This window comes from Prosopis cineraria, unplaced genomic scaffold (assembly GCF_029017545.1).
Source record: "Prosopis cineraria cultivar Desert tree isolate PC_DT_omini unplaced genomic scaffold, ASM2901754v1 PC3, whole genome shotgun sequence".
Lineage (NCBI taxonomy): Eukaryota > Viridiplantae > Streptophyta > Magnoliopsida > Fabales > Fabaceae > Prosopis > Prosopis cineraria.
Genome location: NW_026555334.1, coordinates 47,401,777 through 47,424,182, shown reverse-complemented (window position 1 = coordinate 47,424,182; position 22,406 = coordinate 47,401,777). Strand labels below are relative to the sequence as shown.

At 33.0% G+C, this 22,406-nt stretch overlaps 2 protein-coding genes across 5 annotated transcripts; one reads left to right on the top strand and one right to left on the bottom strand.

Moving 5' to 3' along the window:
• Positions 1-2,801: 2,801 nt before the first annotated feature.
• Positions 2,802-7,990, top strand: LOC129306413 (uncharacterized). 2 transcript variants are annotated; one of them, XM_054947018.1, is made up of 9 exons: positions 2,802-3,252; positions 4,014-4,078; positions 4,616-4,664; positions 5,905-5,999; positions 6,190-6,275; positions 6,386-6,445; positions 6,550-6,631; positions 6,805-6,918; positions 7,484-7,990. In XM_054947018.1, exons 1-9 carry the CDS (start codon positions 3,030-3,032, stop codon positions 7,652-7,654), a joined length of 945 nt encoding a protein of 314 aa, XP_054802993.1. In that variant the 5' UTR covers positions 2,802-3,029; the 3' UTR covers positions 7,655-7,990. The 2 variants fall into 2 exon arrangements, with proteins under 2 accessions (XP_054802993.1, XP_054802994.1); XM_054947019.1 differs by having other exon boundaries at positions 2,806-3,216.
• Positions 7,991-8,525: 535 nt separating this feature from the next.
• LOC129304928 (uncharacterized) lies at positions 8,526-11,595 on the bottom strand. Of its 3 annotated transcripts, none has more exons than XM_054944775.1 (3): positions 11,280-11,595; positions 10,176-11,190; positions 8,526-9,411 (listed from the first exon to the last, which is right to left on the bottom strand). In XM_054944775.1, the coding sequence occupies exon 2, from the start codon at positions 11,116-11,118 to the stop codon at positions 10,219-10,221; it is 900 nt and encodes a 299-aa protein (XP_054800750.1). In that variant the 5' UTR covers positions 11,119-11,190; positions 11,280-11,595; the 3' UTR covers positions 8,526-9,411; positions 10,176-10,218. The 3 variants fall into 3 exon arrangements, with proteins under 3 accessions (XP_054800750.1, XP_054800751.1, XP_054800749.1); XM_054944776.1 differs by lacking the exon at positions 8,526-9,411 and adding an exon at positions 9,913-10,025; XM_054944774.1 differs by lacking the exon at positions 8,526-9,411 and having other exon boundaries at positions 9,913-11,190.
• Positions 11,596-22,406: the final 10,811 nt, after the last annotated feature.

Genomic DNA, 22,406 nt, shown 5'->3' with positions numbered 1-22,406 from the left:
AGAGGTCAAAGGTTATCCCTTAAGTTACAACACTTACAAAGCTTTCCAAAGCTTAAATGGTGTCAAAAGAAAATTAATGTATAATTGATCATATCCCAATATGTCAATAATATTATTAACACAATTTTCACTTATACTCTAACACCTAAGTATTTATTTTATTTTATTTTATTTTTTTAAGACCTTAGTCTTAGCTTCTTGAGTTCTAAAATTTAATTTCATGTATTTGAACCTATCTACTTGGTTCAATAGTCTCATTCACAATGATTTCATTCAAATAATTTTATAATATCAAAATTTCCCTTTTTATTCAAAAAATTCGCACATAAAAATACCCAAAAATTACAAACTTGATTTCAAGCCTAGAATCATTATTCTATAGCCATAATAATTTATTTCTCATCTTAAATAATCATCTAAATATTAATAAATTAATTTATATTTTCAGATTTAACCAAAAATCTACCCATAGGGATCTAGGGATAAACTCAAATGCCTCAAATTTCAATTATATCAAAAAAAAATACTCTAAAATATTTATTACACCACTAACAACCTCAACAACCAGATTTACTCATCAAAAATTTATTTCTCTTTCAAACCCTAAATTTTTTAAAATCTTAGAATCTGCAGTCTCAAGGAAAAAAACCACTAAGAAAATATTTAGAACACTTACCTAGTCTTAGAATACTTAAAATCTCATTTGAAATATTCTATTATAAAGCATCACCTTCTAAATTAGCTCCTACTGTTACTGCGTCGCTCTCTCTCTCTCTCTCTCTCTATGCGAAAACAGAAATGAAAAGGAAGAGGAAGAAATGAAAAGCCAAAAAGGCTTGTTGGCTTTTAAAAAATCATATGGGTCCTACGCTTATTCACGCCCCTCTCTCTTTCTTTTGTCCTTTTGTTTTCTTCAATGCACACACGGCTCCACCTCCACCTTTTCTCTTTTTTTTTGACATTATTTACACCTCAACATGCAAAGCAAAAATTATTTCTCTCCCCCCTTTTCAATTTTTAATTTATTTTATGTTCATTTTCCTTCTTCTTTCTTTTTTTTAATAATATTATCATTACTATTTCTATTTTTTATAAGATCATAACTTAGGATTTTAATCTAAATTAAATCTAATAATAATCTTCTAACTACAATTATTTATATTTAAATATTCTTCAAAAATTACTCATTTGCTCTAAATTAACTTAATTAACCTTAAGTTAATTTTTGAGATGTTACACAGGCCATGTAACCTTCACTTATAGTCAAAACCACGTCTACTGACTTCATATTTCTATTCATTTGCACATTAAGTACTGTATTTTTTGCAACCCACTTTGATGAAGCTAACTTTGAAGCAAATGTTATTCCACAATTATGATTTAGGTTATATGTTTTCAATTGATATGTTAAGGAGTCACCAACTTTGCTAGCAAAGACCAACAACCACGTTTCTTCTTAGATATAATCCGACATCTATGCCTTTCATTTCTAAAAAAATTGAATATCATATCCATGGATGAGGCAATACTCCCTCATGGCATCCTTAAATTGTGAAGTTGAGGTAGACTCCATTCTCGACTTAAATTCAAAATTTTTAAACATCTTAGCATGATTATACTTTAAGTTCCTTTTCAATATTTTATTTTCTTCCTCATTTCATACATGTTCTTCATACAATTCATTATTTTCTAAAACAAACATTATATCTCCAATGTTCTTTACACATTGCTAAGACATAGGAACAATCTTTGAACACTCAAAGTTAGTTTTCGGAGACATTAAAACAACTATTACTACCTTGTCCAACATTATCAACAACATCAACATCAATAAAACTTTGAAAATACTCATTCTTCAATTCTGCCTCACCACTATTTTCCAACATCATGTAAACTCTCATCCCAACTCCCTGTTTTAGATGCATTATATTGTTCCATGTTATAACTTAAATGCAACAAATATATAAACTTAGAAACATCATGAGGTAATAGAAAGAAGAAAATGCAGCAGAATAAACACATAAGAATAAAAACACCCATAAAGATGCATGAACACACATGTAGAAGAAGACATGCACAACCATGCAGGAGAGAGTAGAACAGAAACATAGAATGCTTTCAAACCTATATTTGAATTTGAGAATCGAATGGCAACAATGAGATTGATCAAAGTCATTGCTTAATGTAACAAATAAAGCATTGGAAGCCCTAAGTCATGGCATGATCTTCAATTCGTACTGCAAAGAAAATAGAGGATGTGCAACCTTCAAAAACACTCACGCATTTTCAACATTGGAAGTTTTTCTTTGAAGTTGACAACATTGGTGGATACTTTATAAGTCCCCCTACCAATTTTAAAATGTGTGGGGGTCAATGAGTTTAAAAAAAAAAAACTTTAGGTAATATTTGGTTGGAAGGGAGGGAATTTTTTTTTTTAAATTTCCCTTCTCCTTGTTTGTAAAGTAGAGGGTAAAATTTTTTTTTCACTACCCTCAAAAACCTCCCTCCTAAATTGAGGGAATTCACCGTTCCCCCTCCCTCAAACTAAATGAAATTTAAAAATGAGAGAAATTACAAGTGCTAGCAAAATGGTTCCCCTTAAAAAAATTGTCTCATGCTTAATTGAAAACAATCATATCAAATGTACCCTTTTTTTTTAATTATTTACATGCATCTTCCAACAAGGCACCGTCGGGTACTTAATTTTTCCCAAAATGAATGCATCTGAGAAACAAATGAACTCAAGGTTCTGCATGGTAAATGGGCTGTAAATATTGAGCTTTTTTATTTGTAGATGTCAACCACGGGCCGGGATAATGCGATCTCTGCCTCCTGCTTTATGTTGAATCGTTAGGATTAGGCATTTTACCTGTGCCCCTCTTTTGTTCTTGTCGCGTGGTCCCTCGCTCGCTCTAGCGAAAAGGCAACTGCGTTTATGCCCTATAGAGTCAATCGAAAGATCCGAAACCTGACCACTGCCACAGACCGAGGACGGGAGAGACCGAATTATACTGTTTGATCTGGTCAAGATGGTCACCAAAACAGAGGATACTCAGTTGAACAGGCTCGAAAACCAGGTCGATAATGAAGGCGGAGGAGCCTGGGAGTACCTGTGCCTCGTCAGGAAACTCAAGCTTCGGCGTTCTGAAAAAGTGTTGAAGCATGGCTTGTCCATATTGAACGACCCCAAAAAGCGATCTGGTCTAGGCCCAGATGGTCAGTGTATCTGGTTTTACCGCTTTTCCGATCCGGGTCTGTGTGATTTAGGGTCTCACAGACCTACTTTGTTATTGGTTTAATTGTCATTCTGAAGTGGGTTGATTATGTGTTGGGGTATCGTTTTTATATAATCACCTTGTATTTCTGATTTTCTCTGTTGAAATGTAGAAATTGAGTTTCTGGCCTTTGTTTTGCTATTAATTCCAGGAGAGGAAAACTAGTGTTTTGGAAGTTATTGCAAATAAAATGGGATATCTCCGAGGAGTCTTGCTAAAAGGACATTTCTATTCAATAATTTTTCTTAAACTAGTTATGTCTTGTGTGGAAAGAGTTGTATACTGCCTATTGGGTAATTGTTTTTTCAGTCGGTTATCAAAATAGTCAAAGGGAAAAATTGGGAATTTCCTACAGCATTAAGATTCGTGCCAAATTGGTTTCTATGGCTGGGATAATAATGATGAGTTACTTAAGAGCATTCAAGAATTTTATTGTTTTTTTAATGCTTCGGCAGTTTCACTATTTTGTCATCTCATGACTTTTTTGTGGAGAGAAACTGAATCATCTGATTCAGTGATATCACTCTCCCAATAGTTGCATGAGCATTATTGAGAAGTGAACCAACTTCACATATACTAGAGCTATCTCAAAACTCTTTTCATTGCATTGATCATGACAATTTGTAGAGCCACATATTGCATTTTCTGATGGTAGATTAATTTAATGATTCCTTCACTCATAACCCTCATTTTATCAGATGTAACTTTTGACAAATAAATAATTGCTCCTTGATGCAGAATGGACTTTGTATGAGCAGGTTGCAGTTGCAGCTATGGATTGCCAACATCTTGATGTTGCCAAGGTAGTGAAGGCTTTTTTGTTGTTTAAATTTGATTTGGTATTTTTGCAAGTCATAATATTTTCAATAAATTGTCAAATCCTGGCCTTTTATGTTTAGATGTATGTTTTGGTACAAATTTGCTCATTGTATAATGCTAGTTTAGGAATCTTATGCAAGGATGAATTCTAGAAATCTTGTTTCTTGTCTGATTCCAGTTGCGCCCTCTTTTCATTTCTATGCTGGAGTTCTGCTGGTGTGTGAGATGGTTCTTATGAATTCTACAAGGAATTACAATCTTGGTCGAGGCCTTTTATGTTAATGTATTGTGATTCTTCTATAAGTTTGCTTTTAAGTATACTGTTATAATTGTTGCAATGGTACAATTTCTGAACCTGCAAAGCGGATTGACGTTGAGTGTTTACTCTGTTCTCTTTTTTTTTTTGGTCTGGTTGCTCTGGATTACTAATTCTTCTGCATTGGTTTTCCATGCATATGATGAGGAACCATGTTTGAAATGTTATGCCTTTAAGTGTTGACAAAGAGTAACTCCTTTTTCAGGACTGTATAAAAGTTCTCCAGAAGAGATTCCCTGAGAGTAAACGGGTTGGTAAGTTGGAGTTATCTATGTTAATGATGCATCTTTCTGTGTCTGGCTTTGTATGAAAAAGAGAGACTTAAAATAAATAATGCTACCTGTACAATCCTTACATTCACTGCCACCAGGTATATGTGGCTAAGTAGATATCTTTTCCTGTTTGATGCACAGAATATATAGTACTTTGACACATTCTGGAAGACTGTATTTAGTTTTAAAACATTTAGATCCTACTAAATTGAGTAGAAAAGGATTGAAGAAATACAAAACGGTTGCATTGAGCCAAAGAAATATGTTAAAATAGATTGAAAGAATATAAAGAAATGGCACGAAGCCTGAGAGAAGCATTGTTCATAACTTATGAATAGTGCAATTTTTTGTTGATTTTATATTTTATACTGATGAGTAATTTAATGGGAAAACATTTATGCGAACCACCTGAACGCAGATGGATCCACTTATGTCAAAGCAAAAAAAATATGACCCTTAATTGGATGTTGCTTGAGGTCAAATGATACGTACTAATCATTCAGCAATTTACCTATACTTCCTGTAATTCTACCAGTGGGCAACCAGTAGGCTAAAACTCCATATTGCTGGAGCAACATCATAGTTTTATGATTTACTCCCTCTGTCCCAAATTATAAGACATTTTTAGACAAAATTTCACATACTAATAAACCTTATTAAATGTACCTAACAACTTTATCTTTCCAAAACAAAAATATAAACTTTCAAAAACACCCATCATTTAAAATATTGAAAAGAGAAGGGACGGAAATTAATTATAGAGAGAGAAAAGGTATTATCGGAATTGATACATTTAATGAAACATTAATTTACCCAAAGTGTTTTATATTTTGGGATAGAAAAACTCCTTAAAAGTGTCCTATAATTTGAAATAGATGGAGTATAATATATCCACATCACGTACAGTGCATTAGTTTGTGCTGTCTTAGATGGCTGCATGTGACTCAAACTTGTCCCACCTAAAATTCTGCACTGCAACAACTGACTCCTGCCACCTGTGCATGAAGTGAATTATGTAAACCTACACTGGGCATCTAGACTTTCTCTTTAATCTCTAGGAACATGTGCATGTTGTAACTGTATGACTTGCATTTCCTTCTTCAAATCATTTACTTAAAAAGGTTGAAAGTTGTCCATTTAAGTTTTCTAGTAATGTGCTGGTATATCTTACCTCTAAAATAGAATGACTTTTGGTGGCTTCTTACTTTCGGACAAAGTGCAGGCAGGCTGGAGGCAATGCTGCTTGAAGCAAAAGGATCATGGGATGAGGCGGAAAAGGCCTACACAAGCTTTTTAGAGGACAATCCTCTCGATCAAGTAACTAAAAAACATACAAAACAAAAGTGATCAGCCAGTTAGTTTCTGATTATTCTGTGTGTGATAATAAGACCTTTAAAAAGTGACATCATGTTATTGTTTTGATGTATGAATATTTTCACTTTTATCCTTAAACACGTTTAGGTAAAGAAAGCCTAAGCTTTTTTTTTTTTTTCCCTTTTGATCACAGATCATCCATAAAAGGAGGGTGGCTATGGCAAAGGCACAGGGCAACATTTCTGGGGCTATTGAATGGCTTAATAAATATCTAGAAATGTGAGAGAGATGCTTTTTTTAATACCAAAATTGAGTGTAAATGGGAGTTTTTTTCCCCCCCAATTTACATCCTAGAAAAGATGACCTGAATTCTTCTCTTATTTGAACAGATTCATGGCAGATCATGATGCATGGAGAGAACTTGCAGAATTATACGTCTCCCTGCAAATGTAGGATTTATTTTCTAGTTACTCAAAAAGGGGCCTTAAGCTTGAAGGAGTATTCCATGCGCCTTCAAGGATTTATGTTCTAATTTTTGCCTTATTGTTGTCAGGTATAAACAAGCAGCATTTTGCTATGAAGAATTGATCATATCCCAACCTACTGTTCCACTCTTCCACTTAGCCTATGCTGATGTGAGCAATTTTTTCACGAATAATCTTTATTTTATGTTGATTAAATTCTACTCCCTTTCTTTCTCCTTCTCTTTTTTTAAGAAAAGGGTATTGTGCATCCTGAAAACGAATGGGATCAACAGTCCAACTTGATTATTAAACTACAGCATAATCTTGACCTATGGTATTGGTAGGTACTTTATACGCTTGGTGGGTTGGAAAACCTCCAGACTGCCAAGAAATACTATGCATCTGCTGTAGACTTGACTGGAGGCAAGAATACCAGGGCACTTTTTGGTATTTGCTTGGTGAGCTCCAGTTCCCTTTCTTCTTTTTCTTTCCTTGAGCATCCCAATTTTTCTAGTTATGATGAAAGTCGCCATTCAATTTGTCATTGATAGAATTCAGGTTTTCTTTGATCACTAGTGAATTCCCACCAAGATATAAAGCTGTTTGGTTAACTACTGTCTCAAATGTATCTTAGACAGCAAGGCAATGACACTACATGATATTTTCAGATAATTATATTGGGTGAGGCAATTGAAAGTTGTCAAGAAAGGATAATTAGATATTTTATAGGAGTTAGCAATGCTAGAAGCTGGTTTGATGTGAGATTCTCCTGATTTTTTAAGCAGGAGATACTAATCAAAATAGTGTTATTCTATGCCGTCATATATCTTAGATGACCTTAAACATCTTGAATACCATATGATGCTGAACATAATCATTCTGGATGTTGTCTGACATCTAGGATCCTATGGCCAACATGTGATAGTTTACTGAAATCTAGGTAGGAACTTGGGATTTCTGATTTTCTCTTCGAAGCCTTTTTATTTCTATGGCTGAATCTTTTAGTGTGCTCTTGTTTTCCAGAGTACTTCTGCTATTGCTCAGCTTACAAAAGGGAAGAGCAAGGAAGAGAAGGATAAGTCACAAGTACAATCTCTAGCGGCGAAAGCGTTGGAGAAGGATTATAAGCAGAGAGCTCCTGACAAGCTTCCTCAGGTTACAACCGTCTTGAAGAGTCTAACGTTGTCTTCCTGATGCAAGCCTTTTTCTTGAAAGCTCTTGTGCTTTGGCCCACTTTTTGACATTGACAGTGATTATTAGCGGCCAGATCAACTCATATTTGCAAAGTACCTGTCATTAGGCTTGTCCATGTTAAAATGAAAAAAATTTCGGTTCTTAATGATACTTAAAATGTGGGGCTTCGTCGAAAGATGTTGGGTCCGATATGATTTACTTCTATATCTTTCAACTGTTTTGCGCCCATGTTTTTTTGTTGAGAATAATGTTTGGCAAAGAATACTGGCCCTTAAATTGTATGCGAGTCATGAATGAGAGGGTCCTAATGGGATGAATTATCTCGCTTAATGTTCACTTCAAGCCCACTCTTGTTCCTTTTGTGGCGGATTATTCGTTTATGATTATATCTCAATTCCCAAGCCCCAACATCCTTTATCCCCTCATCCTTTCATGCTGGAGATACATCCTTTCTTCTTGGTTACCTGGATAAATTTGAAAACGCCGCAGGGCAACTGTGTTTGGATTGAGAAGTAAATTCATGATTCAGGTTGATAAAAATTTATGGATTTGAATTTAATTTAAATTTCAAGTAAATTGTGTAATCACTGACTTAATTATTTCAAATGTTAACCCTAAATATTCTGTGTGTGTCTGACCAGAACGATTTCTCACCCTGTCCCTCTTGGCTTGTCACTCAGTCAAGCACATGCTAATGGATTAAACTCAATCTTGTTCAGTTGAAATTTTTAAAGTACTATAATTTGAAAATTTTATATCATCTAGGTAAAAGATTTTAAATTTTAAATTTAAATTTATCCATCCAAAAGCATTTCTAGAATCCTAAAAACATGAAGGGGCCTTTTATCATGGCACATGGTCATGTTTGCGCTTGTTTTAGGAATGAAGGGCAGTGCAGAGTTATGGGGTCATGTCATAATTGTAAGGTGTCAGAGTGGAGGACAGTGGCTAGCAACGTGTAGGAGCCTGGGCCTGGAAAAACAGCTGTAGATTGAATTAGATGACAAGGTTGGGGTTAAATTTGAGCCGGGGATGATTGGCAATGGACGGAAAGAATCTCGAGAGGCAGAGAGGACTGACAGTGGACGTCTACTAACAAGTGAATGCGATTTGTTTCATCCTTTTCATTGCTGCTGGAAGCGGGGAATTGTCGGAAACGCTAGGGACCCGAGGGGGCATTAATGCAAAATGGCATCGCATTTTTTAACGCTTTCAATCTTGACAAGATTGGCTTGGTATCATTCAGAAACACAGATCGAAGGTCATCATCGTATCCTTAAATGCCTTCCCTACCTCTCTTGCATTCCTCTCAGTTCCCCTACACTCTTTCTCACTGTTCATGTGCTCTTCCCTTCCCCAACAAACTGCATTTGCTCTCAGACGCAACTGGCACCATCAGAATGCCGTGACATCACGTTTCTGCTTTGCACAAGCATCTTCCTCGTTTCGTCGGGGATTGGTGACTTTTTCAGTGGATTCAAACTCTCGCCATCACAAAATCCCCTCAAGCTTACTAACTGATTGCCCAACTAAGATTAAGGACATGGACTGAACTTAACTTCAATGAAAATGTCAAGACATCAAAAGCATACTTGCCACGGGCCATGGATTTGAACTTGACTTCATAATGATCGGGGAAGTTAACAGGGAACACATGCAGTTTTAGACGACAGAAATCCTTGACAGGGAGTTCTCAGCAGCCACCCGTTTTTTGGCTGTTATAGCTCGTGCTTGAGACTCATGACGGTAGTGAAAAACTGAAAACATAGCAAATCGGGGTTATATTTTTAACATGCACGGCAGAACTAATTCGTGAAGCATGACTATATCTTCTCCCCACAATCTACAATTCTATCAATTGATTCTACCAACAAATCATAGTATGCAATGCATTATACATTAGAGGCAAGTGTCTGCGCTATTAGAGGAAATTGCTACATAAATATACTGCAAAAAGAACACCCCAGTATACTAAATGGAAATGCTTCGCAATTTCTAACGAGTCAACATAGTCAAGGATTCTTCCTCACAGGGTTTGCAACTGAAGTAGCAGCTGCATAGTCTTGAAAAATACTATTATCACTGGTAGTAAGCAGTAACTGTTTGCATAATTTGGATCACAGAATCATACAGCATACATGAAACTTTATCAGAGATCAGAAAATATCTTCTGATATAGGTTGTCTTGACTTGCATCAGAGGTGTTAACATGAGCTGACAGTATCTCATCAGGTGAGCCAGAAACTTTTCAATGCAAGTTTGTCGTAGCAGCCTCATATTATTGATAATATAAGTTCTCAATGAAAAAAAATGGAAATATCCGGCTGAGGCAGCAAATATAAACCAAAGGACTCCGCGCCGCATAACTGGTCTGATAATGATCATTAAATTAACACTTAAAGAAGAATTTACAGCCGATTGAAAAAAAAAAATGCTTCGGATCTGTTCAACTAAGCTCAGATAACTGATTCGGTTTAAACAAAGTATAATTCAAACACATTGCTAATAAATCGCAACTCACTGAATGGTTGTTAGTAATGAATGGATGATGGAATCCCGCATCTCTAGTCGTTCTTCCAGGCAAACAAAACGAGGGAGAAATCTACACTCTGCAATTTGGTCTCTGAAAATCTCTGAGAGAAAGACCATTGCAACAGATTTGCATCAGAAACGGGTTGGCCAGCGCACAATTTATCCGCAGAAAGGCATGTTCTGAACATAAACACAGCATTTCCGAGAGACGAACCGAATAGCCAACTGTGGACATCCCATAAAACTTCAACCGCAGCACCATCTACCAAAATAGTATGGTTTCCACGAAACTTCCATCTCAGTCGCTTGACCTGCAACACAGCTTTGCCGTCTATACGAATTATAAGACGCGGATCACTCACACTGATAGTGTCACATTCGATCACCAGATCGTGAACTTGACCGTTGTCACAGAATAACGCCTTGGTACCAAACACTTTCTTGCCAAAAATGTGTTCTCTTTTGGCTACACAAATTGCATTTGAAGGCAATGGTATGGCATTGGTCTTCTTGAAAGCTTCTTTCATCATATCACCGAGAAGGAGAACCATTTGTCGATCCACAACTACTCCTACATAAAATTTCTCCAGTGGTTCAGGACCCGTCGAAAATTTAGCCGACGAGAGGTCCCAGTATACATCAATTTTGCAGGCATAAGCTTCTAGACTCTTACAGCCTCTTCTCTTCGAGAATAGCCATGGTTTGATTTCAACCTTACAGAGGCATTGATTTGAAGAATCATCGATTCCAACGCTGAGGCCCTGCCCCATCAAATTCTTGCTCCATGTGATAGTAATCAGGCAAGACCGGCCCCGTATTCGGCATTGATAAACACAAGTAACCAGATTCTGGCCAGTTTTACCGGTGTTGGACGACGAAGAATCGGCAACTTGGACCCCGTTTTCACCAAAACAAGAAGGGAAATCCCTCATTTTTTAAAGAGGAACTTCAATTTACTTTCCAAGCTTTGGTTTCGGCGTTTTGTCAAACAGATGGTATACCTTCTGCAGCCAGAACAAAGAATAGACAAAAGTACTGAGGAATAGACAGAAGTTGCAGACAAGCGAGAATCAAAGTTAAGATGGACTCGTACCTTGATTGATCAGAGAATCAGTACGACACATCAGAGGCGGTTCACTATACGCCGAGAACAATGCTTAGATTAAAACCAGATGAGTGCGATAGATATACATTGCCGGAGAAGCCCAAGAGTAAAAATTCAGGGAAGAGCGAAGAGAGGCGCGTGAAAACTGAAGGGGAATTTGGAGAATTGAGGGAGAAAAATAGCACGGGGAGAAGCAGACAAAAAGCAGACTTGTTTCACTGTCAAGGCCCCTGCTAACGAATAAAAAATTCGAAAACAGAACAAAACAAGACACAGTGAGAGAACACCCAATGAAAGAGTTACTATTTTGTGAAGAAGTATTTCGGGGGGGGGGGGGGGGGAAGAAAATTGAGATGGAGAATGCGACAGGCAGAATAGAACAATGGAGATCAAAAGAAGGTTTTGTGGGGGACAATATGTAAGAAGAAGGGAAATATGAGCATTGGTGTTGCAAGTCAGAGACGTGAATATTACTTTACATTGACAAAAAGAAGGGGGAAGAGGGGGAAAGTATCTTCTCCTGTATCTCTCGTATTCTAGCTGTGTGGACTTCCTTTAACCTGACAAATCCAAATGAATAATACGACTCCAAGAGGGAGAAAAACTCACCCTTTTAATTATGGACTATAATGCTATAATTCTGGGCAAAATCAATATATTCTTTTTTTTTTTGGACATAAAATCAATATATTCTTAGCATGTTGTTTTGGGAGAGTGCGAATAAAATGAAATTTTGGGATTAGAAAGTAGAGGGGGGGGGGGTAAAGATGAGAAATTGAGAACGGTTGCTAGGAAATGGAACCCCACCAGCACCACTAGGGGGACTGAGGGCAAACACGATCTGAGACAGAGATTCATTCGTAGTTCGTGCCTAACAAACCTCGTCATTGTCATCAAACAAACCGTATTTTTTTGGGAGAATGACATGTTAATCTCTCGACTATATGCCATGATGATAGAGAGATCTTCAAATACTTCTTTAAAATTAAATCTGTGTAAAATTATTTTAGCATACTTTTATGATTTAAAAAGTTGTTTTTAAATTATTTTAATTATTGATGAAAATATTTATATCAAATTTATAAACTATATAAAATTAGTTAGGCTATATTAATAGAAAGTTATAATTTTTAAAATTATTTTAATTATTAGTGAAATCAAATTTGTAAATATTTAAATTAAACTTATGAACTATATAAAATTAGTTAGACTTTATTGATTGAAAAAAATTACCATAGAAAATTATAATTTATTAAATTATTTTAGTTATTAATAAAATTAAACTTGTAAATACTTATATTAAACTTATAAACCATAAAAAATTAATTATATAAGAGTGCTAATGTAATTTCATACATAAATTAATATCAAAGAAGTCCTTTAGAATCACTGTCATGGTTGCATTTTGTGGGATAAAATTATTATTATTTATTTGGGAGGGATTTATACGTCATTCTCCCTTTATTTTTGTTTTCTATTTGTGTTTTTTAAAAAAATCCTTGTTAGAGCCTGGACTGTAATGTAATATACAATGTACTTGTTCCCTCTCAGTAATCGCTTAGATTTGGTAGAGTCGCCTGTTCTTACGCCGCCTGCTGTACAATGAGCGCGTGAGAGAGACCTCAAAAGTCATTTTCTATATTCTATATGGGGCATGGGCCATTTGTTACGTGGATTTTATTCCCCAGACCTAGAGTTGTTTGAGATTCACAAAAAAATTAGCTGGCATCCTCGGTCTCAGGTATTTCCTTTCAAATTTGATATTCCATTGCTGCATCTCCTTTTTTCTTCCTTCCTTTACGTTGTCTTTATTTTTTTGGGTAAGATCTATTTTGAGGATTTTCTTGGGAGAATTGCAAGAAGGCCCTCAAGAGTAACAAATTCACATATGGGGCCCAATTGAATCTGATATTCCATTATAGGCCCAACGACCTTGTTTGCAAACATTGTAATGATCATATTTCCCATCGTTGGTTTTATTCCTTCTCTTCTTCCCCCATCCTCTTTCCAAAGCTTCCACTTTCGATAAAGATGTGACATACGTTTCTAGTGTAGGGGAACATGTAAATAATAGATCCCTTCACGACCATCAACATCTAAAACTCCAAGGTCTTCTTCGTGGCTTCCCTTAAGAGCATCATCAAGAAATCACTGATTTCTTTCACACCCCATTTCACTATTCATCCTAATTATGGAATTGGGATTCACCAAAAGCATCCTTGCTTAGAAACCAACCACGTGCAGCATCATGAACTATTAAGTATGATCAAGCAACATCACAATTATAGTAAAAAGTCAGTAGTGTAAGGCCTCCCTTATTAATTTTCAATTAATTCCAAAATTAAGGTAATAAAGGGCTAAACCATATGGTTACTAAGTTTGTAAACTTTACAATGATGGGACCCCAAGTTTTCAAATTTTCTAAATACTCTAATATACTTACATAAATGAAAAATCAAAGTAGAAACCATGTGCAAAAGCACAGGATACTAATGAATATCAAGCAATTGCATTTCAATTGGAAAACAGAAAAATAAAGGTGCACCACGGTTTGTAATACATGCATCACGACACGTGTGTCTTTGTGTCATGCACCGTGACTCATTATACATTATTGATAGCATTGTTGCTATCATATGATAGCAACTAAGGAAAACTTTTGATGAGTCTCATTTCTTCATTTGATGTTCAATTGAAGCGATTTAGGTATCTACGGAGAGCTTTCTTCTAGCTTTAGTTAATGGTATTAATTTCACAATTAAATAAGCTCTTAGTCAAAAATTGGACATCTATCTCTCATCTCACTCCTTTTTTCACTTCAAACACAACTTGGGTGCTCAAAATTCAATCTAAATGCTAGAAGACTAATTCACACCCTAGACTAAATTCAATGGACTATAATGGACCTGTGTAATACATTACATTACAAATTTAACACATCAAATACATTTTTTAATGCTCAATCCCTTAATCACAAAAATAGAAGGGAAGCCTCAAATTCACACTAATCATGATCATTCTATAACAATCACATTTTTCTTACTCCTCACTTACACTAGTATTTTAGCCTTATTTTAAATTTCACAATCAATATGGATACCCTTTAAAACGCATAATTTAATTCAACAGTCAAATAGTGCACGTAAACCATTAACATGTAGTTCTCTAATTGGCAATATCATGCAATATATACACATAATAATTAAAATGAAAGTGAGGCCTACATATAGGATAGTAATCCTATGCCTTAGGTTGTTTCCCTCATCCTTAACTCAATTAGCTAGCTCCTATAATATTTAAGAGAGAGAGAAGTGAGTACAATCACTCAGTAACTAATGTATTTCTAACTTATGCCAATGCATATCAATCAATTTAAACATAAGAGGCAATCCAAGAGGAAGCTAGCTTAAGAGTATAACGCTCCATGATTGTTAGTATTGGAGAAAATCATAGATCATAGGTGAGTGGGTTTACTCTAGCTCAGCAATTCCTCAAGAGTAGAAGGCTAAGTTAGTCCAAGTTGTGGACGTAGCCACTTAATAACCAACAATTTCATGTCTGAGGTATAAGGTTAGAATTGATCATGCATTTATAGTTTTGATCACATGGTTACTATTATTGTGGTTTGGTGTGTCTTTCATTAAGGACACATAGTTGTTATTATTGCGACCTTAAAATGTGCATTTTTTTAAATATATTTGATGATATGTGTTGCATGCTTGATCACATGATTGTTATTTTTGTGGCTAAAACTATATTTGAAATATATGCATGATGATTGTAAGATTATTATTATTTGCATCTATAATTAATTGATATGCAATTGTATAGGTTAAATTAACTTTGATTATTGAGTAGTTACACTCACCCCTCATTTTTCAATGTTACAGGGCCTAACTCATGCAATCATGATCGAGGAAAATGACTGGAGGCATAGAATTTTGAATAAATCCTACTTGTAGGCCTCCTAGTCTAAATTATGTGTATTTGAACATTATTAATTTGCCAACTAGAATCTCATATGATTCTTTTAACTACTTCCACTGTGGTGTTAATAGTTTGAATGTATTTCTCGCCTTGGATTGGTTTGTGATAGAGTTGTAAAGCTTGATAGGGTTAAAGTACTGGTTCAAGTAAGGTAATGTGTAATTGGTCGACATTGATGAAAATTATAATGATTTATGCGAAGTTAACTCCCACTTGTGTTTTTGTAATCAAGGAGTTGAGTATTGAAATTTCAATATACATGTTTTTGATTGATTTTGGTGTATGGCACGAGTCCATAATAGTCTATTAATTTGATCTAGGAGTTGGTAGAAGTTTTTGGCACTTGTGTCATAGTTTAGAAACCCTAATTGTGTGTTTATTGAAAAAGGAGTGAGATTTGTAATTGGTGCCCAACTTTTGATAGAAAAAATAATTTGATTATGAAATTAGTGCCATTTGTTAAAGTTAGGAGAAAACTCTTTGTAGACTCTTAGACTACCTCAATCGAACGTCGGATAGAGATTTAGGATGCATTGAAAGTTCATCTCAAGTACTATCATTTGACAACAAAATGCTGTTAAACTCGTGTAATGAGTAGTGATGTATGGCATAGAGGCGACAATCCGTGGCACACGTGCAGTTTTAATTGAAAATTGATGTTTTCTTATTTCTTTTGCAAATGCACCAATTTATTTTAGATTCCATGCTACCACATATGTCTTAAACTCTGATTTAATTACTTTACATTTAATTACAATATTAATCATTAATATCCTTTGTGAATAAATTTTAATAGGGGTTTTAGAAAATTTAACCAACATTATATAGTTAAATAAAATTGATAATCCACTCTTTTTTAAATTAAGTTAATGGCCAATTCTTAATTTACCTCCAAAATTTTATTAAAGAAATAGATTGTCAGTATTGATTGGCGGGTCAAGATGATGTCATGTTGCTGTGTGATCCGTATGAAACGTAAAAATATATAAGGAAAAATGATATTAGAAAAATCTTTGTAGAATATGTAAATCACAATAAAATCTTGTAAAATATGATAATTCTTGTTAAGTCTCTTGATACTTTTTTAATATTTATTTCATTTGTGAAATGGTTATAATACATCTATTTTAAAATAAAATAAGAAGAGGACAATTATTATTTTAATTTAAATGATAACTATTTTTATTAGCTAAAATGGGATAAGAGCTTCCCCTCTATAAAATTTTTAATTATTGAAGTCAAAGTCTTGTGAATATCATTGATTGCTTTTATTTAAATAATATTTTTATAGCAATAATTAAAATAAGATAACAAATGATTAGTTTCACTCTGCCCTTTTTTATTTTAAATTGGCAGCTTTATAATAATTTCACAAATGAAATTAATATCATAGAGGTTTTAGGATATTTAAGAAGAATTATCATATTTTATGATACCTCATTATCATTTACATATTTTATAAATAAATTTATATCATTTTCCAAATATATTATTATATTATATCAACATAAATGAGAATTTGAAGCGAAGAATCTGCTGTTGGAAAAAAACAAAAACAAAAAGGAGCCGAAGAATATGAGCAAATGAGATACTGAATAAAATATTGGGGAAATTATGTATAAGTTTAAATTTATTTATAAATAAATCTCATAAAATTTAAAAATTATAACCCTTATCATGTGTTACCGACAAAGTTTACTACTAATTCTTTACAATTAATTCATCAATAATTTATAATTATCACTTTAATATTTTAATATTATAATTTTAGTATTTTTAATAGAGGTATTATTATTTTTACATATCAATTTTAAATTACATTCAAATTCCAAAAGATTTGGCAATGATTTTTGAATTTTACAAAATTTGTTTGTAAATGAATCTATTTCACAAGACCTATGCATAATTTTTTTAAAAAAAATTGTATTTTGTGATTTATAAATAATTTTTTAACTTGTTGAATACCAAAACAAAGCAAACTTTGAGATTTTCTTCTCTTTTAGCCTCGTGCTACAATAATGTAAATTTTAACTAAGAAGAATTACAATTAAGTCTCATATAGAGAAATTAATTACCGTAAAATTTATTAATCAGTTGTTAATAGACATTGTGATAATTAATTTTTTTGTGTGGAACTTCAATATAATTCTTCTTTTTAATTATGAAGTCAGTGCTAATAAATAATAATAATTTACTTAAATGAAATCAAATCAAAAAAGAGGGGGGGGGGGGAGTAGCTAAGGGTTAAGGGTTACTTCTGTTGCTGAAATAATCGCTGGTATGCAGAAATCTTAAACTCAATATTTGATTAAAACACCACATCAATGTTTAAAAAAAAAAGATTAATTTATACCCTATCGTTAATGTGCCAAGTAACCAATTTTTTCTAACAAAAATATACAAAGGCAATCCATGTGACATTTAAATGGATGTTCAATTAGTTAAATATCATTTTTGTTCTCAAATAATTGCTTAGAGGCTCGTGTAATATTATGTGTACATTTTTTTTGTCCAAAGAAATTTGATGAATAAGTAAGTTAGTGATTGGCAAAAACATATAAGTTTTTAAATGTTTAGGTAAAAATAACCTAAAATTAAATTCAAGATACTCACAAATTCTAAACAAGTACTAATTCATTTTAAATTATAAGACAACTTTAAAAATATTTTATTATTTTAAAATATAAAAAATTTGACAAAAATAAGGTGATGTTGGAGCTATTTTGTTATTTCAAGACATAAAATAATTTGATAAAAACAAAATTTTATTAATAATATTTTTATAATATTGCCTTCAAGTCAATAAAAATAATTATAATATAACAATTATGCATGCATGAAGGGCAGTTTTGAATATTTATATTTTTACTTAAAAAAAAAAGGATAAAGTTTTATTATTAAGCATTGTTGACGACTGACATGCTTCACGGGCACAAAAATTATCAGCCCTGGGGAGCGGAAAAAGCGAAGAGGGCAATTAGGAGAGAAGTACGTGTGGACACGCGCGATTGCGGAAGTGTGGGAGAGCAGGATGCGTGGTATTCACGTGTTGCTGTCTATCTATGCTTGGCAATGCCAGGCGCTTCGCCCCCATCCAGAACTCCTTTTTCCACATTTACCTTTTCTTTTTTTAAAACAAAAAAATCATTAATCATCAGTATTTTAATATTATCCTCCCGCCGTCCATTCCTTCGAGCTGGCTTTCCTCTCCTCACCCGGCTAGGCGGGGGCTAATATCAGATTGTTTAGATTAAGTTTTGACAGATTAAATTTAATACTCTCTTCATTCTAAATAATAAAATATTTTTAAAAAAATTTAACATTTTAAAATATAAGACACTTTAATAAAAATAAAATTTTATTAATAATATTTTTTTAATATTACTCTTATCGTATATTTTATTTCTTTAATATTCTTCTATCAATGGAATAAGATATTTTTGAAGGTTTATATTTTTTATTTAAAAAAAATAAAGTTGTAAAATATATTTCATAAGCTTTATTAATATGTAAAATTTTATCTAAAATTATTTTATAATTTGAGACGGAAAGAATATTTTTATTTTTCATTTTGAGAGAGAGGGAGAGGGAGGGGGGATTGAATAATCTCAAGATGTAAGAAAAAATGGAAACCAAAAGGGTAGAGAGTGATATAAACATGAACCACAACAATGTTTATATCATTCTATTTTTTTTTTGGGTACACCCTATCATTCTATTTTTTACAATGGACTCTATTTTTTGTACAAGAAAAATAGAATGATATAAACATGAACCATATACAGTGTAAAAAAAGAAGGAGAAAAGATTTAGACAACAACACAAGTTGATCACAAAGAGATCAAGCAACTTCTCCTTTCTATCACTGAATAATTCCCTCATTGCCAGAGAACCCAGCTGCCAAGGAAGGCCATTCTTGTCGCACAAACCCCACGTCCATGAATCCAGTTTCCAGTCATTGGAGTGAAGGCTGCATAGGATGTGTTTATTGCTTACTTGGAAATTATTAAAGAAATAATTTTAATAATTCTTTATCTATGCATTGGTCAGCTCCATTAGCCGTGTTAGGGGAAAAAAAAAAACGGTGTTACTGTATAAGGACTAACGCCTTCAAAAATTCAATTTTTAAGGAATTAATTAAAGGTATTAAAATTTCAGGGGTTTGATTATAAATTGAATGAAACTGTAAGGATTGTAAAATTAATTTTCCTAAATTTTTATTTTTTTTATTTTTTATATGTATATATTTTTGTTTACGATATTCATTCTTTTAAAACAAGCAATTTTTTAATTTTCTCTACACTTTTATTGATATAATGTTAATAATTAAATTATGCACTTAAGATTTTATTATAATAACCATAAAGTAAGTTGATATTGATATTTTTAAATTGAAAATTAAACTAATAGCAAAAAGAAAAAACAATCCAATCCTTCCCGGTTTTGGGTTTTTCCTAAGGTCATATTTGGTATGTTGGAATTGTGAAGATGGAAATGAAATTGGGATAAGAATCTGAATAAAGTGATGTTTGGTAGATATGAATTACAATTCTTAAGAATCCTGATTCCATGAAAAAATGTTGAATTGAATTCCTTATTTAAAGCTATGGAATTGAGAGCAATTCTATAGAATTGTAACATTTATGACACTTTTGCCCTCATACAAATTTCAGAAAGACAAATTTGCCCTCAAAAAAAATAAAACCCTCACCTCACTCCTAGTTCCTGATATTTTTGCTCATTGTATATAAAACGTTATAATATATATAAGATAGTATTATATATAATATTTGTATATAATTTATATATTTATAATATTTTTTGTAAAATATTTTACTGGATTTTTTATTATTTAGAAAGGGAAACTTTTGATTTTCTTGTATTTCCTTACTACCTTTATTAAATGTTTTTATGGGTATACAATTAAGTTTTTATTATGTTTTATTTTAATTTTTATATAGGGGTATTTTTGTCTTTTAAGTATAATTCCATTTCCATGTCTTGCATACCAAATAAAAGTAATGCAAGGATTCCATCTAATTTTTCTAACATACCAAACATACTTTTATAATTCAATTTTATTTCAATTCTGATTTCAATTCTAATTTCAATTCCATAAAAAACTATTATACCAAACGGGGCCTAAATTTTTGAAATCTGCCTAGCCATAACAGGCTAATCCATACTAACTACTAGAACATGTTAAATAGGTAAATCACACCGTTGTCTTTGTTAGGTGATTGTTGGATTGATTCAACTATTCAAGTTTGAAAACATTGTTTTTTTATTTTACCAGATCATGTTAATCTATTGTTTAAACCCATCTTAAGCTCAAAGTTATTCCTTTCAGTCTAAAAAACAAGCATCTTTAACAATAAGTTACATACCAATAAAATTATTATTTTTGTGAAAACATATATTATTTTCCCCCTTTACCCACAATTTGAATTTATAATGAGTGAAAAAAAGGTCATAAATCCATAGATGTGAGGATTTGGGTTAATAAATACAGGGAGTAAAATGATTTTTTTTTTTGACAAATGCTAAGATGCTTACATAGTTAACCAATAATAATTGAGGGAAAATGTTTATATTATAGATTGGAAGGAGTATATTTTTAATTCAAACTTATCTAGGGTCTAGAGCTGTAATTGCAATAGTAAGAAGGTAAAAATATAAGTATATCCTTAAAGTTTTTGAAAAAAATATTGTCTTTGAGAGATGACTTTGATTAAAAAAAAAATCATAAAAGTTGTCCCAGAACTACAACTCATTGGAATGCATATCTAATTTTTAAAGAATTTAAAAAGTCTATGCACAAGCAATCACAAATTATAAAAAAAAAAAAAATCAATCCACCACCATAGTTGGTTTCTGAAACTACGTGCATTGTTTGATCGCCAAAAAAAAAAAAACAAAACAAAAACGAAGAAGAAGAAGATTGAATCACCGGATACATCCCATCCAACCAAATTCCACAAAAACCTCAAAAGCAATCCAAGAACATTTTGTGTCTATAAACCGCAATCAGAAGCTACCAGCGATGAACCATCTCGGCTGAAATCAAAGAGTATAGGCATGAATAATATACCCAGGGAAAAGGTATGTTGGCTTCTTCACCTTCGCAGCTGATGGCGAACATGAACTTGGATTTGCCGGTGAAGGGCATTGCGAAGCGTATCTCGCACATGGCGGGGCTGTTGGGGCATCAATAGATCTGGTCCTCCTCCCCTAGATTTCGAGTTCATTGTTCAACATTGGTGAGACATGAAGAGGATGCGAAGGGTCGGTGAAGAGTTGAACGATAGTTGAGAAATTTGGAGGCCACATGGGATGACTCAGAAACAAGTTTTAATCCAACTCAGCCCACATAACTCGCCACATGTGCAAGCCTTGGTCAAAATGAAGGATTTAACTGTTAATGTAGTGGGTGGCACTGTGCGTTTTTGGCCAAAAAAATCAAAAGACATTGTGCTTTTAAATATTCTAAGATATCTAGTGAAAAAATTTTGGAGTGAAATTTTTATTTTAACTCATTGTAATACAGACATGTTGATGTACTATGTTGATTAGTTATTTCTAATATTTTATAAACAAATTTATTTAAAAAAGCCTTAAAAAATTAGAAAAATTACAGTAATGCTTAACTGTAGTGGGAAAAACTCGAAAAAGAATAAAGAGCATGAGACAACTGTTACCGAAAAAAAGAGCATGAGATGACTTCTTCCTTTTGTGAACAGCATAAAAAAAGGTTTGTTTGGATAAACTTGAATAACACATTCAAATTATATTTGAAACATACTTTTATCAAATTTAATAAATAATTATATTTTTAAATATACTTTTCTCATATGTAAATTAAAATCCAAACTGACACTAAATAATATTATTATAGGTGTAATTGGGCGGGGACCATCATCACGTGCAAGTCTCATCCATAAGAATGAAAGATAGTTAATTGAAGACAAAATGTTGCTCGCTTAAATATATTAAATAAACCGAACCTTTTTGTAGCTAGCATCCCATAATTGGACCAACGAGACGCAATCATAGGAAAAATATCACTCTAAATATGCATACATTAATATCAATTGGATGGATTGAGATATATATAAAAAAAAAGGAAAA

Bases quoted from the DNA above. Each gene is read 5' to 3' on its own strand.
- LOC129306413 (XM_054947018.1), top strand. From the start codon at position 3,030: ATGGTCACCAAAACAGAGGATACTCAGTTGAACAGGCTCGAAAACCAG. The intron at 3,253-4,013 runs GTCTGTGTGATT...TCCTTGATGCAG, and splicing joins TTACCGCTTTTCCGATCCGG to AATGGACTTTGTATGAGCAG. The intron at 6,000-6,189 runs GTAACTAAAAAA...TTTTGATCACAG, and splicing joins AGGACAATCCTCTCGATCAA to ATCATCCATAAAAGGAGGGT.
- LOC129304928 (XM_054944775.1), bottom strand. From the start codon at position 11,118: ATGAGGGATTTCCCTTCTTGTTTTGGTGAAAACGGGGTCCAAGTTGCC.